This window comes from Apteryx mantelli, chromosome 9 (genome assembly GCF_036417845.1).
Source record: "Apteryx mantelli isolate bAptMan1 chromosome 9, bAptMan1.hap1, whole genome shotgun sequence".
Classification (NCBI taxonomy): domain Eukaryota; kingdom Metazoa; phylum Chordata; class Aves; order Apterygiformes; family Apterygidae; genus Apteryx; species Apteryx mantelli.
The window spans coordinates 56,508-75,008 of NC_089986.1; the positions used below are offsets into that span (position 1 = coordinate 56,508).

The 18,501-nt window shown below is 40.1% G+C and overlaps 1 protein-coding gene across 2 annotated transcripts; it reads left to right on the forward strand.

Annotated features, from left to right (window-relative positions):
- The first annotated feature begins 18 nt into the window (after nt 1-18).
- GYG1 (glycogenin 1) lies at nt 19-15,339 on the forward strand. Of its 2 annotated transcripts, XM_067301513.1 has the most exons (7): nt 20-191; nt 3,277-3,412; nt 5,323-5,497; nt 5,834-5,996; nt 10,053-10,179; nt 13,316-13,535; nt 14,503-15,339. In XM_067301513.1, exons 1-7 carry the CDS (start codon nt 185-187, stop codon nt 14,692-14,694), a joined length of 1,020 nt encoding a protein of 339 aa, XP_067157614.1. In that variant the 5' UTR covers nt 20-184; the 3' UTR covers nt 14,695-15,339. The 2 variants fall into 2 exon arrangements, with proteins under 2 accessions (XP_067157615.1, XP_067157614.1); XM_067301514.1 differs by lacking the exon at nt 13,316-13,535 and having other exon boundaries at nt 19-191.
- Nucleotides 15,340-18,501: the final 3,162 nt, after the last annotated feature.

Sequence of the window (18,501 nt, forward strand, 5' to 3'; positions counted from 1 at the left end):
GCCGAGAGTCATGGCGGAGCCCCGCCCCGCCCAGCCGCGGGGGTCAGGCGCTCCTCGGGGCAGGGCCGCAGCCCGCGGGCCGGGGACGTATCGCGCGGCTCCGCCCTATATAAGGGACGGCCGTGGCGGAGGGCCGGGAGCGCCGCTGCCGCCTCTGCTGTAGCTGTACGGGGGTGCTGGCACCATGGCAGGTTAGTGAGCTGCGGCTCCCGGCGGCGGGGACCGGGCTCGCGGGGCCGCCGTGCGCTCTGCGGTCGCGGCGCTGGGGCAGGGCGGACGGCGGCGGCGGCCCCTATTTTTAGGCTGCGGTGCCCGCCCGCGGCGCGTTCCGGGGGCGGGCCGCCGCCCTCGCCTGGTGGGGCCGGGGTTCCGCAGGGGGCGCCCCGGGCAGCTCGCTGGGCGGCTCCGTACGGGCGAGGAGGGCGCTCTTGCTTCAGCCTCGCTGCGCGCCGTGCTGGGGGCTGCTGCGCTGCCAGCCCCCACCCAGCCTGGGGCTTGTCCGCCGCCGTGAGGGCCGGCGAGCCTCGCCGGGGCTGCAGGGCCGCGGGGGAGGCCCAGCGCTCTGCCTGGAGCTTTGCAGTGAGCAGTTCCTCCCCCTCCCCAGGAGCGTCTAACCTGTCCCTCCCCCGCGATTCCTCTGGTGAAGCTGTTGGTGTAGCATGTTTCGCTTTCAGATCTGGAAGAGCTGCAGGAGACTTGTGATCTGCCTCCCCAGGCACCTGTGGTGTAGATGCTCCTGTTTCTTGAGGAATTCCGTACTCAAAAACAGTCAAACGCACTTAATTAAGATAACGGGGGACTAGACAAACACCCGTGAGAACTGTGGATGAGCCTTTAAAAGGTGGCATCACTAAGAATGCTCCTGGGTGAAGCTTCTGCTCCCGGCGCCCCCCTGCAGGCTGTCACGGGGTGCTCCTCGCACGGGCCTCGGAGCGAGGGCTGGTGCAGAGGGCTGCTTCGTCTAGATGCTGCAGCCTGGGAGCTGGGCAGCCAAAGACGTCCCCGGAATAGCTTCTGGAGATACAGAGCGGCTCCTATAAGCTGTAACCTGAGAAGGCTTTTGCCCAGATAAGTCAATTATGAAGCTGTACAAATATCCTGCACTTTGTGTTGTTGCAGCCATGTTATCACTAGTAGCTAATTTTACTGTGCCTCTGTGGTGAGGGACAACAGTGACTACAGTGTGAACATAACCTTCTGTGGAGGAAGAGTTTACAGTGAATGGAGACAGGGAGGACAGGAGGGGAGACCCACCCAACTGGAAGATCTGTAGGTTGGGTGGAACGGACTGGTCTCTTTTAGAGTTAACTTCCATGTTCAGCAGTAACTGGTCTTGCCTAGACTGTAGCATGGACTCACACATAACATCTATGAACGTAGCTAAGAGAAGGTATGAAACGGAACATGTTTTATTCAGAGCTGTGGAAAGCTGTACTGACTCTGTAGCTCTACAAGCTGCCAGTATCCTCCTCCTGCCAAGCAGTCATAATGCTTCCAAATCTAGTTGAGATGGACTAGAGGGCTTTTTAGCCTTTACTTCATAATTAAATTGGCTTTATTTCTCAAAGACCTTTGTGTCCCACAAGCTGCCTAACTGGTAAACATGGCAATACAGAAATTGAATACTCAGTTTCAGTCAAGTGAGGAGACCTGCCAACAGTATACAAGCTAACAAACACAAAAGATCAGTCTGTCAGTGGCAAGGGTACTAGAAGAATTAGTCTTCTACTGCTGAAAAAATTAGTACAATCTTGCTTTGTCTATGCTGGATTTTTAGTGAGCTGTCTGCATAGAGTAACATGCAAATTCAGTAATAACACATGCTTTCTTATTAGATGGATGTTTATGCCACCTAAAATGGTACATACTTGCTATTTGTAAAGCTTCAAAGCTCTAAACAAACAGGAAATTATCCTATAAATTTGCTGGGTTATATGAACTAATACAAACTGCTAGTTAAGTGAATTAAACTTTATTTCTGGTTTTATAGAATCTTTCTTGAATTGTGTAACCGACCACTATAATCTAAATCCCTGGGACTAATTGGTTTTGCTGCTAGCCAAAATGCAGTGTTTTGAAGCTGGCTTGCAGAACAAATCTGCTGAGCTTTTAGACCACTGTGGTACATGACTCTTTGTTATCAACTGTTTAGGTGGCATTAAAATCAAATAAAAATGTGACTGTCTTATAGGCTGAATAATTGTCCCAAATGACATGATCCTTCTCAAAATAGCTTCCAAAATTTTGATATGAAAAAATCTCTTCTTGAAATTTCTACAAAAACATTTTGCAGATAGTGTTCAAAAAAAAAAAAAGCTTGCTAGGGAAAAAGCATGCTTCTTTGTAAAGCACTGTAGCTTGGAAAGGAGTACTGCATAATGACAGTCAAACAAGTGATTTCTAAACTACTTCAGTTCATTGTTAGCTGTGTCAGTTCCACCCTGGCAGTTTAAAACAAAACATGACAACTAAAAGAATGTAAGGTTTGTATTGTTTGGCCTTAATGAGTAGTACAGGGCAAAGTAATACATCTTAATCATCATTTTTAAGAGACTGCTGGAGCACAAGCTCATACTTTATAGCAACGATCCAACTGTTACCTTTCTAGAGAGTATTAACTAAAGAGCAAAAACTATTGCTATGGGTCTTAAATCACTTACTACTGGATGCTTCCCACTTAAATATTGCATTTTTGTGACAAAGCTGCAACAATGCATTGCTAAACAACTCGTCTGCAAAATCCTGAGCTAGCAAAACTTAATACTTCTGTCCAACATCTAATTCAATAGTTGCTTTCATTTAAAGTGAAACTTAAGATTTATCCTGCCCTAGCTTCTGTGTTGCGAGCTGAACCCATAGTAACTCTACAGAACTGAACTGTTTTAGAATTTAGACTACATGCAAGCTTACTAGCACCAATACTTGAAAATGGCTATATATTTGCCCCAAATATGGCTCTTCATACTATTTTAGCTTTTCACTAACATCTGGCATGACATTAACCTGTGGGCAAGCTGGAACTGGATTTCTCTTGCAGCAGTTCTGATTTTGCTTTTTACCACATCTTGCTATGTGTCAAGTTGCTGATGGCAAGTATAGCTATGCAAGTATAATCTGCCTCATTCAGCAGTAGGCAGGCACAATACACAAAGTTAAAGGATGTGTCTTAGAGGTTTCTCAGCATGACTACCTGACTAACAATTCTAGGTTTCTAATACATCTGTCTCAGAATAAAGTGGTGGACCTTGCTAACTTGACCAAGTTCATTTCTTCCAGATCAGTCTTTTGTGACTCTAGCCACAAATGACTCCTATGTGAAAGGAGCACTGGTACTTGGTTCATCTTTGCAACACTATAGAACAACAAGGAAGTTGACTGCGCTCATAACTCCTCAGGTCTCGGATCCCATGAGGTAAGGTCACTTAAAGGCATCAAACTGCCACAGTGCCTGCTGATGTGAAAGTTTAAAAAAAGACAGCTAAACTTGTTCATAGTAACCTTCTAAAACTCTGGAAGCTTAGAAACTAAGCCTAGCAGAATCAAACTTTGACTGTCTGTTGAAAAAGCACTGTAAGTGCTTCTTCAGGCAAACTGTTTTTTTCTTTTCTTCCATATCACTATATGGTGATGACTTTAAAAAAACAAACAAAAACAACACTGTAGTTAGAGCACTAAACTGTGTCTTGATAGTACTGTTTGAACTGGATCTCTGCTCTTTCATAGTCATACCTGGAATTGCCCCAAAAATGACATTGTTTGTGCCTTCACTAGGGGTCTGTGTGGAGGTGAGGGTAGGGGAGTGGTATTTACCTACTTCATGGGAGTTAATGAGTTAATGTAACATTGAAACTATTGAAATCTAGCAGACGCTTCAAATTGGATTGCATCATGAGAGAATAAAATGAATAGAACTGAAGTAGCGCCAAGGATGTCAAATCAACAGAATCAGAGGCATCTAAGGAGGCTCACCACAATAATGAAATTTTCATGAAACTGCTTCCTATGGCCTTTCTAGAAGTAATCTCAGTATGGAACTGGCAGGGGGCTTTTTCCACATATAAGATGGGGTGGGGGGGATTTTGACTTAATAGCTACATGAACTGCAGATTAGAATTCAAGAGTCTCTACATGGGAAAGTTCTTCTGAAAAGATAACTCAATTTGTAGAGACTGTAAAGTGGCTCAGTAAATGGAGTGAATCTCTGGAGTCTCTTGGCAGCTAAACAGCCTTATCGCTCAAATGATGCTCCAGGTAGGTATATCTATTTCAATGTAATAGGTGAGTGCACTCTTTCAAGATGAACCAGATACGCATGCTTACTGTGCTAGGTCAAAGTAGCTATGCTGAGTTCTTAGACCAGCTATAGCCACACTACCAATAGATATATAATGGCATAAGTGGAACTTGTATTTTTCACTATCCACAAACAACTTGTGCCTTAAGTTTAAAAGCAACTGTTCATACCAAATTTCTCATCAGCAGAAAGACAGCCTTGTAAAGCAGAGTTCTAACTCATCTGTAAGCTCTCCATGGCTCAAACTGTACAGATTGTTGCTGAGCATTCAAGATGCTGTATACAATAGTGAGACTTTATGGATGCTTCAAATTCTTAAAAGCACATCCTTAACCTCTCTTGTAATTAAGCAGTGATGTTAAAGCAAAGGGTGGATATCTGCCACAAAAGTTCACTACACTGTCTGAAAGTTTAAGTGTCACTGCTAAGGTGGACACGATACTGAGTCAAAATGCTGCTGTACCCACAGCCATGATTTAAGTGAGCCTTTAAAAATTTCATGGGATAAAGAAAGCTTTAATAACTGTCTGGTCGCATGGTTCTAATAGTCACAAATATAGAACAGTGTTACGGCTATTGCATAAACTCCTGTTGCAACTGCTTAGGATTCAACTACTGTCCAAAGTCTTGCCCAAGCTATTTTAACAGCTTCCTGTTCATTAATTGCAAGCTTAAAATAGACTGTCATCTCACCAAAAGAGCTCAGTCTGTCTGAGGCGGGGTGGGAGGGGAAGTGTGGAAAACTTGTACTACATAGCCATAACCTACCTAAGCTGGTAGCAATACCAATTAAACCCCTATTTAGAAAAAACTTATTAATTCCCCAAAAGGTGTCCATTACAAACTAGAAACACTGAGGTAGAGAGAAATGCTTATGCATTCAAATATATGCAGTCTGCTCTTACTGATGGCACATGAAATACTGTAACAGGTTCCTTGGTACCCAACTTCTGTTCATGGAATCTGTCACATGGTCTGGTACTGGAATAACAATAGAACTGAATCCTGGCAACTACTTCTTTCCACAGGAAAGTGCTGGAAAGAGTCTTTGATGAAGTCATATTGGTAAATATTCTGGACAGTGGAGATTCAGCACACTTAGCATTAATGAAGAGACCTGAGCTGGGTGTCACTCTAACAAAACTTCACTGCTGGGAACTGACACAATATTCAAAATGTGTTTTCATGGATGCAGACACAATGGTAAGTAGTTTTCTTGTGGTGCCTCTTCATGACCTGCTGTGAGTTTTGTGGTTTTGGGTATGTTTTGTTTTGTTTTTTGTGAAGGGGTAGTGAAGGGTTTTTTTGCTATTTGGACTTGTAACTCAGTAACTATGGAAGTGCTTTTAAATTTAAATACTTGTAACACTTAATAAATGGGGACTATCTCAATATAAAAAGTTGTCTTCCATAACAAAAGACCAATGATATGAGAACTTTCCTTCATGTCTTGAGGTGGATATCAAAATACATTAAGACAAGATACCCAATTCCTAGCCCAGAAACCAGAAAGCAATTTTTTTTTTCCCCTACAACTAGGTTTTGTCAAATATTGATGAGCTTTTTGAGAGAGAAGAGCTGTCTGCAGCACCAGATCCAGGCTGGCCTGACTGTTTTAATTCTGGAGTTTTTGTTTACCGACCTTCCATTGAAACATACAACCGGCTGTTACAGTTTGCCACAGAGAAAGGCAGCTTTGATGGTATGTATTAATCCATATTCCACTATAATTTAGACCAAAATGGCAATGGTGGTTGGGATGGCTCAGTAACTAGGCATAGCCTATCAGGGCTCAGTATGATGGAATTCCAAGCTCTGTTGTGACTACACAAAACTCTTACTGCTGTAGAGGATTTTGTTCCAGTATGTTTTCAGATTGTGGTCCCCATGAAACACAAAATAAGAGGCCTCTAAACTAGCAGCTGGAAGCATTAGGAATGCAGAACCATATAATGAGTTAAGATGGAATAAGCACAATGCATGTGTAGCAAATCAAACTGCAGTACCATGCTTCATGCATTTCTAAATAAACTTGTCTCTTCAGCTAGCCCTAACACTCAAGACTGGGTGTTTTAGACTAATTCAAGTTGCTGTGAAAAAACAGCATTAGTCAACTTAAGTGCAACTCCATGAACAAATGCATTTGAAGATACGACTATCACTTAATGCTAGATTAATCTTGATACGCTATGTGATAGCTTCCTATCTTTATAAGACAGTTGATAGTCTTTGTCCCAGTATCAAACATTTGTAGCCCTGGCTGCTTCCCACCATAGGTCACTTGGGATTGGTCACTGTGCCAGATTTAAGCTTGAGAAGCCAACTTCTGCTGTTTTGTAAGTGTCCCAAAACTATAACCATTGCAGTGAAAGCACCTGTTGCTTGAAGGCTGCCATAGTTCAATGCTTCTGAATGACTAGCACTGTCTCCCTTCACTAAACTTCATTATGTAACTACTGTGGCACAAAACCAGATCTAACTGAAAAAGCTACAGAGAACTGTGTAAATAAGACCATAAAATGCTCTTATTTGAACATAAATAGCTAGCCTGTTGACTTACCTTTCTGTACCTTGTGACATCTAGAATTTTTACTATTTACTCCTGGTGTGCAGAATAATTGCTATTTGTAGGCATTCCTGTGCCTGGCCTCCTAAAGAACATTAAGTGTCAGTTGGATGCTTAATGCTACCATGTGAATAAACTCTACTGAAAATGAGTACTTGAAATAAGGGGTTTGTCTATACATTACTACTTACAAGGTAGCATTTGGCAGCTCTGGGAGCACTCTCAGATGTTGAGGGTAAACTGATCACCAGCTGCAGCAAAAGCTTTAACATGGTACTGCATTCCTGTGGGAATAAAAATAGACTGGGGGGGGGGGAACTTGTGCAAGCCCACTGTTGAATAGCTCCAGGAATATCTGAGATCTGGTGATTGTTTGCTGAGGTATCTGTGCTTGACTCTTAGCAGACCCATCTTGGGTCTGTTAAGGCCCCTGTCTATTAAAGGATAGAACTGCTTTCACACTGTACTTTGACTTGAGAGCTAAAGCCACACAATGGTGAAACTTCCTCAGTGTCCTAAACAAGAAGCAGTTGTTGCAGCACTTAATAACAAAAAGGGTAGGTTAACAGTTTAAGTACCAAATTTCTAAACCTGTCACTTCTGCTTCAGGTTTTACTTCACTATTCAACTTTACTACTGCTAAATGGTAGCACAGATCTGAATAATGAGGGGAGACTTGTACTACTTGCATAAGCTGCTATTGAGCTCATGAGCTCAGATGAACAAGAGTGATTTAAACTTAAATTGGTCTGAACAGTAATAAAAGTTTCTAGGAAACTTTAAGAGAAATGTCTGTGAAGGGTCACTGCTCTTAATAGGGTGCAGGGATGCAAACTCTACAAGCTATCAAGCAATGCATAATTGAAATCAAGCTCCAAGCATCCCATCTGCAGCAGTAATAACTAGGAAATGCAAGACCTTCCAGAGTATTTCATGTTTATAAACTACAGCAGACAGATGCCACTTACATGATGCTGTTGTCCAGAAATCATAGAATGATGACTAGTTATATAGAATAACAGCTACTGTCTTTGAAGTCCACCTTTCTAGATAATAAGGAATATGCCATGCAATAATTCTAGATATTGTTTAAAACTCACGGGGAAAGGAAACAGTTTGGTATTAAACAAGTCTGGCAGTACTGATACTTTAAGAATTATTGCTATTGCTTGAACAATCCTCTGGCTCTTCAGCCTGGGATATGAAATGATTGCTTTTACATATAAAGACCTGATGCAGCAAGTCTGCATCTGTAGACGTGTGGCTAATGTAATTGCCTGATTCTCTCACATTGTATTTACAGTCCAGTTTGTACAAGACTGCTGGTAACGTGAACTTGGACACCTAAATGCTGCTTTCACTGGGTGCTTTGGCATAAATGCATGCAATCTGAAAACAAGCTGAGTATGCAGAACAAGTCTGAGTGATAGAAAGCTTTGTAGAATAAGTTGAATATGTTGTTGCTATCACTGAAGTTGTCATCTGTTCTGCAGATCTGTTTCCTCTTCCAGATTATCTTACTGTTAGGGTACACATTCTTAATACTGCATTAAATTAGAAGTTAAAACTAAATGTAGCTGAATAAAGACTGAGGGCTTGTCTGGTTTCTTTGCTGCTACGTTGTGATGGGCAACTTGTTCAAAAGTGCTTTCCCTCCTCATGGGCTGAGAGGCAAGTCAGGTTCTAAATTACTGCACTGTCTCTCTAGGCAATTTCTCACTCTGCAGTCTGCATGTATGCTGACAGCTGTAACAGGATACTTAATTTATATTTGTCAGTGTACCTCCTGTACCTCTAAGTGTATGCCCAGTATCTAGATCTGTCAGTCACAAAGCAAACTATACTCAAACAGCAGTAAGGGTGTAAACCTTAGTTTAATCATAGGCCATAAGACCTTTCCTGAATCAGCAGAGACTGACTGCTTTAGAAAATAAAAGATTAAAATAAAATATTGTCTCTCATCTAACTATGCTATCAATCTACTTATTCTTCAGAAATGTTACTTTAACAGATGGAGGAAAACAAGCAAATAAAAGTCAAGGAAGTCTCTTCAGTTGTCTTGCACTTACAAGACTAAGTGTATTTGGTGATATAAAGAATGAATGGATATAAATAAAAAGCTTCTACTTCTCTGTAGCTGCTTGTAAACTAGTCTGCTTCAGGCCAGGAGCTATTTTTTTTAGCTACTCTACTACTGCCATATCAAGTAACTTTAGATTCATTTGACCTCACTATAACCTCTACTTGCAAATTGAGAGGCAACCCATCCCAGCACTGTAGCTCTAGCCATAACTTTGACAGTTATCCTCATTCAGGGGTTAGTAGCTTCATAGATATGTGCAGAAGCAGTATCTGTCTCAATGACTTTCCAGAATACTTAAAGCAAGTTAAGACGATGTCTAGAGTTTGTATATGAACTCTGACCTTAATATATGCATAACAGTTGGTCCTCTTTGCTCTTCAAACACTGAATACTTGAAACAAGTAACTGCTCCCACTCCCCTAATCTTACTAAAAATGATTAAACTCAAACCCTGTTTCAGTGTAACTTCATGTACTCACATAATGTGCATCAGCTGAATACTAGTACAGAACTATGAACTCTTCATCAAAGCCGTTAACAGGAAATAAGTTCTACTAGAGTTGTCACTAAGACTGAAAGTGCTTTTCTTAAGATCACAATGTAGATGGATGCATCCAGGGTTGCTGGCTTATTAACAGAACACTGATAACCTAATTCTGGCCCAGAGATCTTGGTCATGTTATCTGTAAAGCTTAAGTAATAAAATCAAACTTGTTGTTTGAACTGGATCTTCTTACCTACAGCTTTCCTGAAGATGAGTAGTACACTACTGTCAAGTCCTGTTTTCTGCTGCATTATACAGCTTGAATTTAAGCTCTAATAAAATAACCTGAATAGCAGGGTTTGAGCAGCTTGCTATCTTCTAGAAAGCAGGAGTAACCTCAAACATATTACCTTTTTCATTCTCTGTATTTGTTTTTTTTTTGTTTTTTTGGGGGGGAGGGAATCTTCAAAGGCTGCAAGGTTTACAGGATCATTCACAAATAGAACTCCAGTGCTCTATGTCAAACTCCTACTGGAGGTGACAGACTGCACTACTAACTCTTAATTAAGAAGTATTGGTGAAATGATTGAAGAGCCTAAACCAGCTTATTAATATATTCTTTCAGGTGCAGACCAGGGGTTATTAAACACCTTCTTCAGCAGCTGGGCAACAACAGACATGAGCAAACATCTACCATTTATTTATAATTTGAGCAGCACTTCTGTATACTCCTACCTTCCAGCATTTAAAGCGTAAGTTCAAAATTCTGAAGTGATTCACTGTAACCAGATTTAGGGCTTATCTAAACTAATTTCTTGTTACATAATGGCAAGGCACAATGTGAACTTACAAGAACTTTTTCTGAATAGAGACCATTATTGTAACCAAAAGAAGATATATAGTAATTGCCACTTTTTTTTTTAAAGGGCTGAATTAATACTAGTTAAATGAATTATCTCGCGATGAGAAATACAAAGAAAGCTGTGTCTGTGGCTTTACTACTCATCCTTGAGAGTAACACTCAGTTCATTTAGAACAAGCATACTTGAAAGATCACTTTCAAAAAGGAAGAAGTGCAACTAGTGCAGCCTGGGACTCTATTACAGCTGTAATCAAAGGCAGCAGCTCTTGAATTGGCTTGAATCAGCAAAACTTCAGCAAGTCACTGGTGGTGGTGTTCCTGTCTAGATAGCTTGTCCTCTCCTATCACTTAAATTACTTGGGGTATTTAATGAGCAGTAGTTATTTCATCTCTCAGCCTATACCATTCAAATAAACATACTGAACTGTACAAAAGTGTATAACTTGTGTAAAGCTGAAACTCCCTCCCACCAGTCTTTCTAGACCTAAGACCAGTTCCCTAAGTAATAGGGTGGGACAAAGACTGCAGCCAGGCACCAGGCCATTGTACATTTCCAGTGTAAAGAAAACAACTGTCTACTCCCTAACAGTATTAGATTTGGCTTGTGACTTAAACCCTATGTGATAGGCAAGGTCACTCTTAAGAGCGTTATTACAAACAAGAGGAGAGGAGGCAACATGAGAAGCTGAACCCTAACCCAAACCCATGTTCATTAAGAGCTGTAAAAGTAAGAAAACAAGTACCAATTACATAAAACCAATCTGATCTCTGAATGACAAAGTTACTAGTGTCTAAAGCAACAGCTAGCATAAGCAGGACTGTTGCTGGCTCAAGCTCAAACTGTCTTGTGATCAGAGCACCATCTGAAATCCTGTCATGCTAAAAGTGGAACACTTATTTTAAGAAATACATGCAAGCCTGAGAATGACTAAGTAGTTGGATAGCATTGATAAGCTAACTTCTATTGTGAAGTATGTCCTCTTGCCATGGCTGGCTGGCTGATAGTCACATGACCTTAAATTTACAAATGACCTTGGTGCCACAAAGTGTTAATGGGATTGGTGGCTCCTGACAAAAACTCCATTTAACTGATTAAATCAATTGCCTAACTGAGTTCAGCAGACCTTCAAAAAAAAAGTCGAATGATGGAAGTGCAGCACTTCTAAGTAGAACACCCTCCTCAGTAGGTGAGCAATTTCCCTTGGTTAGATGAGGAGCTACACTCATGATAACCAGCAGCTGAAATAAACTGAAGCTTGAATCTGTTTACATCATTAGCTAAGTTTTTTGCAGCTTTGTACAGCAAGACCAAACTTCACAGCAGTCTCAGTAATCCTTTTTCTAAAGGAAAATGCCAACACATGAGAAACTGTCTTATTTCCAAAAATTGATGGACTTCTCTTTGGGAGATGGGGAAAGACAGACTGACTAATCACTGTGGCTAATGTGGACATAAAGCTTCTTAACAATTGAGTTTAAGTCTCAGAAGAAACTATTGCAACATCCTTGAAGCCTGGCATGTATTAACTGTTGTACAGTTCTTAAATGGGCAGAATGCTAACAGTACTTTTCATCATTTGTAGAAACATTTTAACTTAATGCTTCTTAGGCATTCTCTAAGGCTAGAATTAGAATTTGCCATTTCAGCCTTGATTTGTAACAATGACAAATTTTCTCAAGACAGCAGCAGGCTAAGATGAAGAAAAACACAGCTACTAAATAGTGATGTGCCAGCTAACGAAACTAAGGTAGCCCTATTATGCCAGATCTTGACATTGGGATTTACAGTTAAAGCCCAGAAACATACATTCCCAAGAGAGCTTCTTTGCTTGCAACTACTGCAAATACTTGATCTTGTTTCAAGCCTCAACAATATCAGTCATGTCCATAACACTGTATGCAAATGCAGTTAATAATCTTTCAACGTAGGGGAGGAGACATGGATAGCAAAAAATGCATATGCTTTGTTTTGAATATTCTAAAGACTTTGAAACACAGTCTCCATATGTAGAAGAACTTGAACATCTGAGTCCCAGTCAATATGACCTGGGCATACTTAAATTGTGTTACTGCACAAGCTAGTTTTGCATTATTACCCAGTTCAATTTTATTATGTTGAGAAGAAATCCTAACACATGATACAAACTGAACTAGATATGAAAGCTGTTGTTACTAGAGAGACTGGTACTGCTGTTTCTCAAAACTGACTCAAGCTGAACACTATTTATGGCACTACAGGAGAAGAATGGAATGAATGTCATCTCTTTTACTTCTTTACTTCAAAGGGGTTGCATCTTACCTTACACACTTAATGCAAAACAACATACTAATAATGTTTGGGACAAAGCTAGAAATCCATACTGAAAATGGAATTCAAATAATTTAAGAAATCCATGTTTTTACAAAACATGGCTAAGCTAAGGTTATTTAGAAAACAGTGATTGGTTGTCTAGCAAGATCCTGCTGCAGCAAGATCAAAAGTTCTCTGGAATGGCTTAGATAGCACATAGCTTTTATTTTGCAGAGGCACAGTCTTCCTGCAGCAAGATCTTATTATGATCCTTTCTATAGGGATACAGACTGAAAGAGTAACTCTTAACACTGACCCTTCCTTACATAATGCTTGTACTGTCTAGCTGTCTGGATCAATGACTTTGGAGTAGAATCTTTTCCACTTTTAAAACTAGTTCCAATTACAACGGCTGCTTGAGACTGCTCTCTCCTGAGCTATGGACATCATTCTACCTAAAGACTTGAGTTTGCTGTAAGTACTGAAATAGCCCAGACGTTAGATTTTTGGCTGTATTCTGACTAGCATAATGTAGAGTTCTGTTTGCATAGCAATGCTTCCAGTCCTAGTTGGCATTGGCAGTTTTAGATAGTTTAGTGTTTAGTCTCCTAAAGACATTCATATTTCTGTTTTTGGATACCAACAGAAACTGCAGGTTCTAAATTTGTCTGACAGACAACTCTCTTTTTCTGGACACCTACAGAAATTGTGGGTTCTAACTTTTTCTGTCTAACAGGTTTGGTGCAAATACTAAAGTGGTACATTTCCTGGGAAGCACAAAACCATGGAACTACACATACGACTCCAGAACAAAAAGCCTAAAAGGCGAAATGCATGACCCTAAAATAGTTCACCCAGAATTCCTCAACATGTGGTGGGATACATATGTGGCTAATGTTTTACCATTATTAGAACAGCATGGAATCGTTAAAGAAAATACCACGGGTGTAAACATGGTATGTGTTTTCCTAATATTCCTGTACAAACTATCTGGGCATGGGCAGGTTCTGTACCCTCTCACTGATTTTCCCTCCCATACAATGTAAAGCATGGGTTTGGTTTAATTTATTTTTGGGGGTGTATTGTGTGTGATTTTTTTTTGTTTTAGCTTGGAATAAAGAATAACACGGATGAGAAGTGTGCTGTAGTAGTCTTGAACATAAATGTCTGCTTAACTTCCTTATTTCAAAGTTACTTAACCTACAGCAAACTATAGTAAGTGACTAATGGTGTCCCAGAAATTAAACTGAGTACCTTTTTCAATATGTACAGAGAGGGGCCCTGACTCTTAATATGTTTCAGCTAACAAAGTTCTCAAGAAGAATCCCAATTTAGCACAGAATATATACATACAGATTTTACATGGTAAATCTAGGTAGGACTAGAATAACTAGAAAATAAGTACTTTAGTAGACTGGCAGGGATGAATCTTAATTCTTGTCAAGGCCGAAGTAACTCTTCTAGTTCTATTTCTCACGCATGGAGTTTAGTAGCATGCATCTGACTGCAGACTCTACAGTCTCATCTTAGCACATGGGCCAGTTTAAGTTCTCAACCTTTCTCAGCCCAAAGTTACTGATCTCTTAAGCTGTGCTTTCTCCTGTTAATCTTGCATCTTTCATCTTTCTAATGAACTATTTGCAGCTATCGGGCTTGGTCTATACTCTGGCTTTCTCTTGTGGCTTCTGTAGAGAGGTATGAAGAACTTAAACTTTTTTTTTTTTTTTTTTACCCCCTCTCTCTCCCCACTGACTCCTGTCACTCTGCTTTGTTATTTTGCTAGGAAAGTTGCATAATTCCTGCACACTGGCAGTGCTTGCTGCTGTGCATGAGAACATCTACTTGGTTGTCCCACCCTCACACCTGTTGCTTGCTTTAGCTGTGCAAAGCATTTCTGTATTTTCACTCTGCCTTTCTTTTTAGGCAGAGGTTACAGAGGCAGTGTCCCACATGTCAGTATCAGCAACAGCACCACCACCTTCACCACCAGCACCAGTATTACCAACGGTATCTTCACAAGAACGCAAGGAACGGTGGGAGCAAGGCCAAGCTGACTATATGGGAATGGATTCTTTTGACAACATCAAGAAGAAACTTGACACCTACCTTCAGTAGAAATGCTTGTCTCGAACACCATCAATGCAAGGACTTGCTCCAGAACTATAGCCGCTAGAAAGGTGTTGAATGTGGTCAGTTAAACTTGCTAGTAGCTTGATGAAGACTTTTCGGTTAAAGGTCGCTGCAGTGCTACAGATGAAGATTGAGCAAAAGCTAGGAAGCAGAATTCCTTGGGCCAGCTATAACTGCCCAGTTTTCAATTCTCCCTCCTAGACTAAAAACAAGTATTTTCAGCTTAAGTTTTCTTCTGTTGCAATCAAGACACTAAATTGGCTCAACATATTCCTTGAAACTGTGGGTTTGTACCTCACGTTGTTAAGGTGATTAGCATTACTCCCTTTGCTTACTATTTTAGATGCAAAATCCAATCTATGGGATTGCTCATGCACTAGAGTGGTTGCCATTCTGCCTTATCATAAATGTATTAATGACACTGGGATACATGCAGGTGCAACAGTAATAGCACTGCTTTATTTTTCTAGTCACACTTGCACTGAAGATCTTGACCAGGTTCTTATGCACAGTGCCTAGAGCGTGGCAGAATGCATTTGTTCAGTTCTGTATAGTGTGGGACTAGTAGAATGAGTTTCATCTGTTACTTGTAATGTTGCAATTGATGCAAAAATAAAAAGTTGTCATGCATTTCTGGCTTTTCTAAACTCTGAAGCAATTCAAAAAATTCTGAGATCTGAAGAAGTCTTACTAAAATATTCAACAGGTACAACCCTTGAGCTTTGCTAACTCCACTCTAACTACCATCAGCAGATGGCCACCTTTAGTTCTGTAAATAGTTCCAGACTAGTCACTTGCCAGGGAGCTGCTTAAGGCAGATCCCCTTATTAGATTGCCACGTGTATAGGACAGGCCTGTGAAGAAACTACAAGCTGAAACTATTCAAATAAGCAGAATGGAGTTTGGGAAGAGGGATTATTTCTTTCAGAAACAAAGAAACATCATTCCTAATATAAGCCCTGTAGAACATGAACTTGTTTTTAAACACAAATGTGATGCTAGGTTAGGAAGAAAAGGTTCTCAGATTTGGAAGTCAAAAGACTATCTGTTTAAGTAACTGTACTGGCCCTGATTAGAAAAAAAACTATTCTTTCCATGTGTGCAGAGTAAGATGATAGTTTCTTTGCCAGATTCAGGTCACATGTATTCCAACATACATGTAAGAGCAGTGTAAGTGCCATATTAAAAAAGTGTTCGACAGCAGATGGAGATGGCTGTTTTCTGTACTAGGTCCCAGATCTATCTTTTAGCTGAGTGAAGAGTCTAAACAGAACCAACTTACTTCGTGCTGCCTGGTAGCTATACTCTTCACTAGTCCAGAAACACTAATAAAATGAGAATTACTTCATTTTTTTCCTAATAAAGGAGGATTTTGGCAGAAAGCTAGTCAGGGTGCTAAGCTTTTAGCCTAAAGAGAAAGTACACCATCAGCAAGCTCTCACTGCTTGCTGATAAAGCAGACAATGTAGTCTGAGCATGAGTGTTAGTTTAACTTTTTTTCACTACTTAATTGCTGCAAGAGTCCATCATCAGAATTTAGCAAAAATTCTAAAGAGGAGGTCCAAATCAAAGTAGCTTGCAGCTATTTAAAGGTAAATAGCATCTGAACTCCCAGCTGTAACTAGCCCTTTCTGCCTTTTAAAGAATTTTTGCAGATAAATTTGAAGTTGTGTGAGAGGAGGAAGAGATTAGTGAGTATAACCTGTAATTGGATACTTTGTCACAAGTACAAACCTTGAAGCTCTGCATGCTGACAAAGTATTCTACAGAAAACAGTAAAGTACTCTTTTGAAGAGAGTTTAACAGTCTCAGTTTCAATCCCCTTCCCTGTTTTATTACTAAGGAACAAGCAAGTTACTTCCTCTTTTTCAGCTTATTTGGAGAGAACTAAGTGTGAAACTACAGCAGCATGAAAATTTGGTTTAAGTTTTGTTATATTAATACAAGGAGATAAGGCACAAAATAAAAAGGCTTTAAGGAATAGTAGATGTTGAAGATTAGAACTTGCATGTTCTGGGTTAACAAACAGTGAATAAAGAAATAAAACCCGTAAAACCATCCTGTCCTAGTTACTGACTCATACTGAGGTCAAGCGTTTACCCATAGTCTCAGGAAAGCAGAAGCTATGATCTGTTTACCTAACTCTATATAGCATATTTTCAGTAACAGTATTGTGTCATTATCTGCCACTATTTCCTTCATAATTAATGTAGGTAGCATTAGCAAAATATACATCCCTTTTTCCTCCCTGCATTAGTATCAGTTTGACACATCAAATGGTTGTTCTAAGCTGTAGGTACTCTTAAGATTAGTGCTGTAGTTAAGCTACTGCGTTAAGCATCATTATTCAAAAGAATCATAGTCCTGTTGCTATAATAGTTGCCTTTAGAAAACATATAATCTAAGGTTTTCCTTATGGTGACAACTCAGAGTAACTCTTAAATGTCTAGAAGTTTTTTTTTTTTAACTACATCTGTAATATGTGTGTGTGGGGGGGAAACAGAATCGTAGCCTACTAACTCAGTCTTGGGAATTAAAAATGTCAAGTTCATAATTCCAAAAGCTTATTTTTAGAACATGTCAGAGCACACTGTTAGAACTCCAGGAAACAGTACCAATAGCCACAGACTACTTATATCTTCTTAAAAGAAAAAAACAAAAACAAACCAAAACAAAAAAAAACCACCATGGTTTTTAACCACTCAGGTAGCTTAACAGGTCTATCTAATCAGCACTTTTGCTCTCAGCTTTGACCTCTTCTGTTCTCTTGGATACATTACTGGCTTTCTTGGGAGACAGCTTAACTAGCCATGCAGCTTAATATTAACTCCAATAAGTTTTGATTTGGCTTTGGAACAAGGAACCATCATCTAGTAGAGGAAAAATGGTACTACTACTAATTGGTTTCTTAACAAGTTGATCATGTCACAATTCAGACACTCTGCAAAATGTCACTATTCTACATTACAAAATAAGTGGTCAGCATATTTTAACACAAATAGTGATGTAGCCTGATTAGCCATTAAAATGGGTCTCCAGGGAATTTCAACTTGGACAAGGCAACAATGACACAAAGCCAAATCCTTCATTCACTATGAAAAATTGCTTCTCCACTTTACTTCTAACCTCCTGAATCTGAGCCACAAAAACCTGAAGAAAATTCAACTTACAGATCTAGCAGTACAGCATGAACAACATATATACAAGCATTTGTTTCAGCATGATTGCTGTGTACACTCTGTAGCAGGTATACATCTGTTTTCTTGTTCTGTTGTCAGCTGTTTAGTGGTGTAACCAGCTACTGGGGCTCAATCTGTCTTCCATCATTCACAGCTTTTTAATTCTTTCTCTAACAAACTTAAAACTTTTTTTTCCCCAGCCATATAGCTAAGATGCTGCCTTGCTCCCTGAAAGCTGGACTGGCATGACAGGTTACATGTTTTCAAGTCCTTTCTCACTCCTTCCATTGGCTCCCTGGTTTTCCAGCTGTCAAACATCTTGCCTTTATTTCCCAGCCCTTTTAATTTCTACTTATGTCTGCAATTCACATTATGTCTTAGAATATCAACTGGCTGGTTGTTAGAAAAACAAGAAAGGCATTAGAAGCATACCAAGTTCTACTTCTTTGCTGCCAAGTATACTTCCTGAATCTAAACACAGTCTAAACATAGCAGTCTATGCCTCCAATTCTGAGAGTTACAGGGAAGCCAGCTTCACCGCCTCACAGCACTTAACAGAAGACCAGAATCAACTGGTCTTCTAGAGAAGAGAAAGATGGAACAGACGAGAATA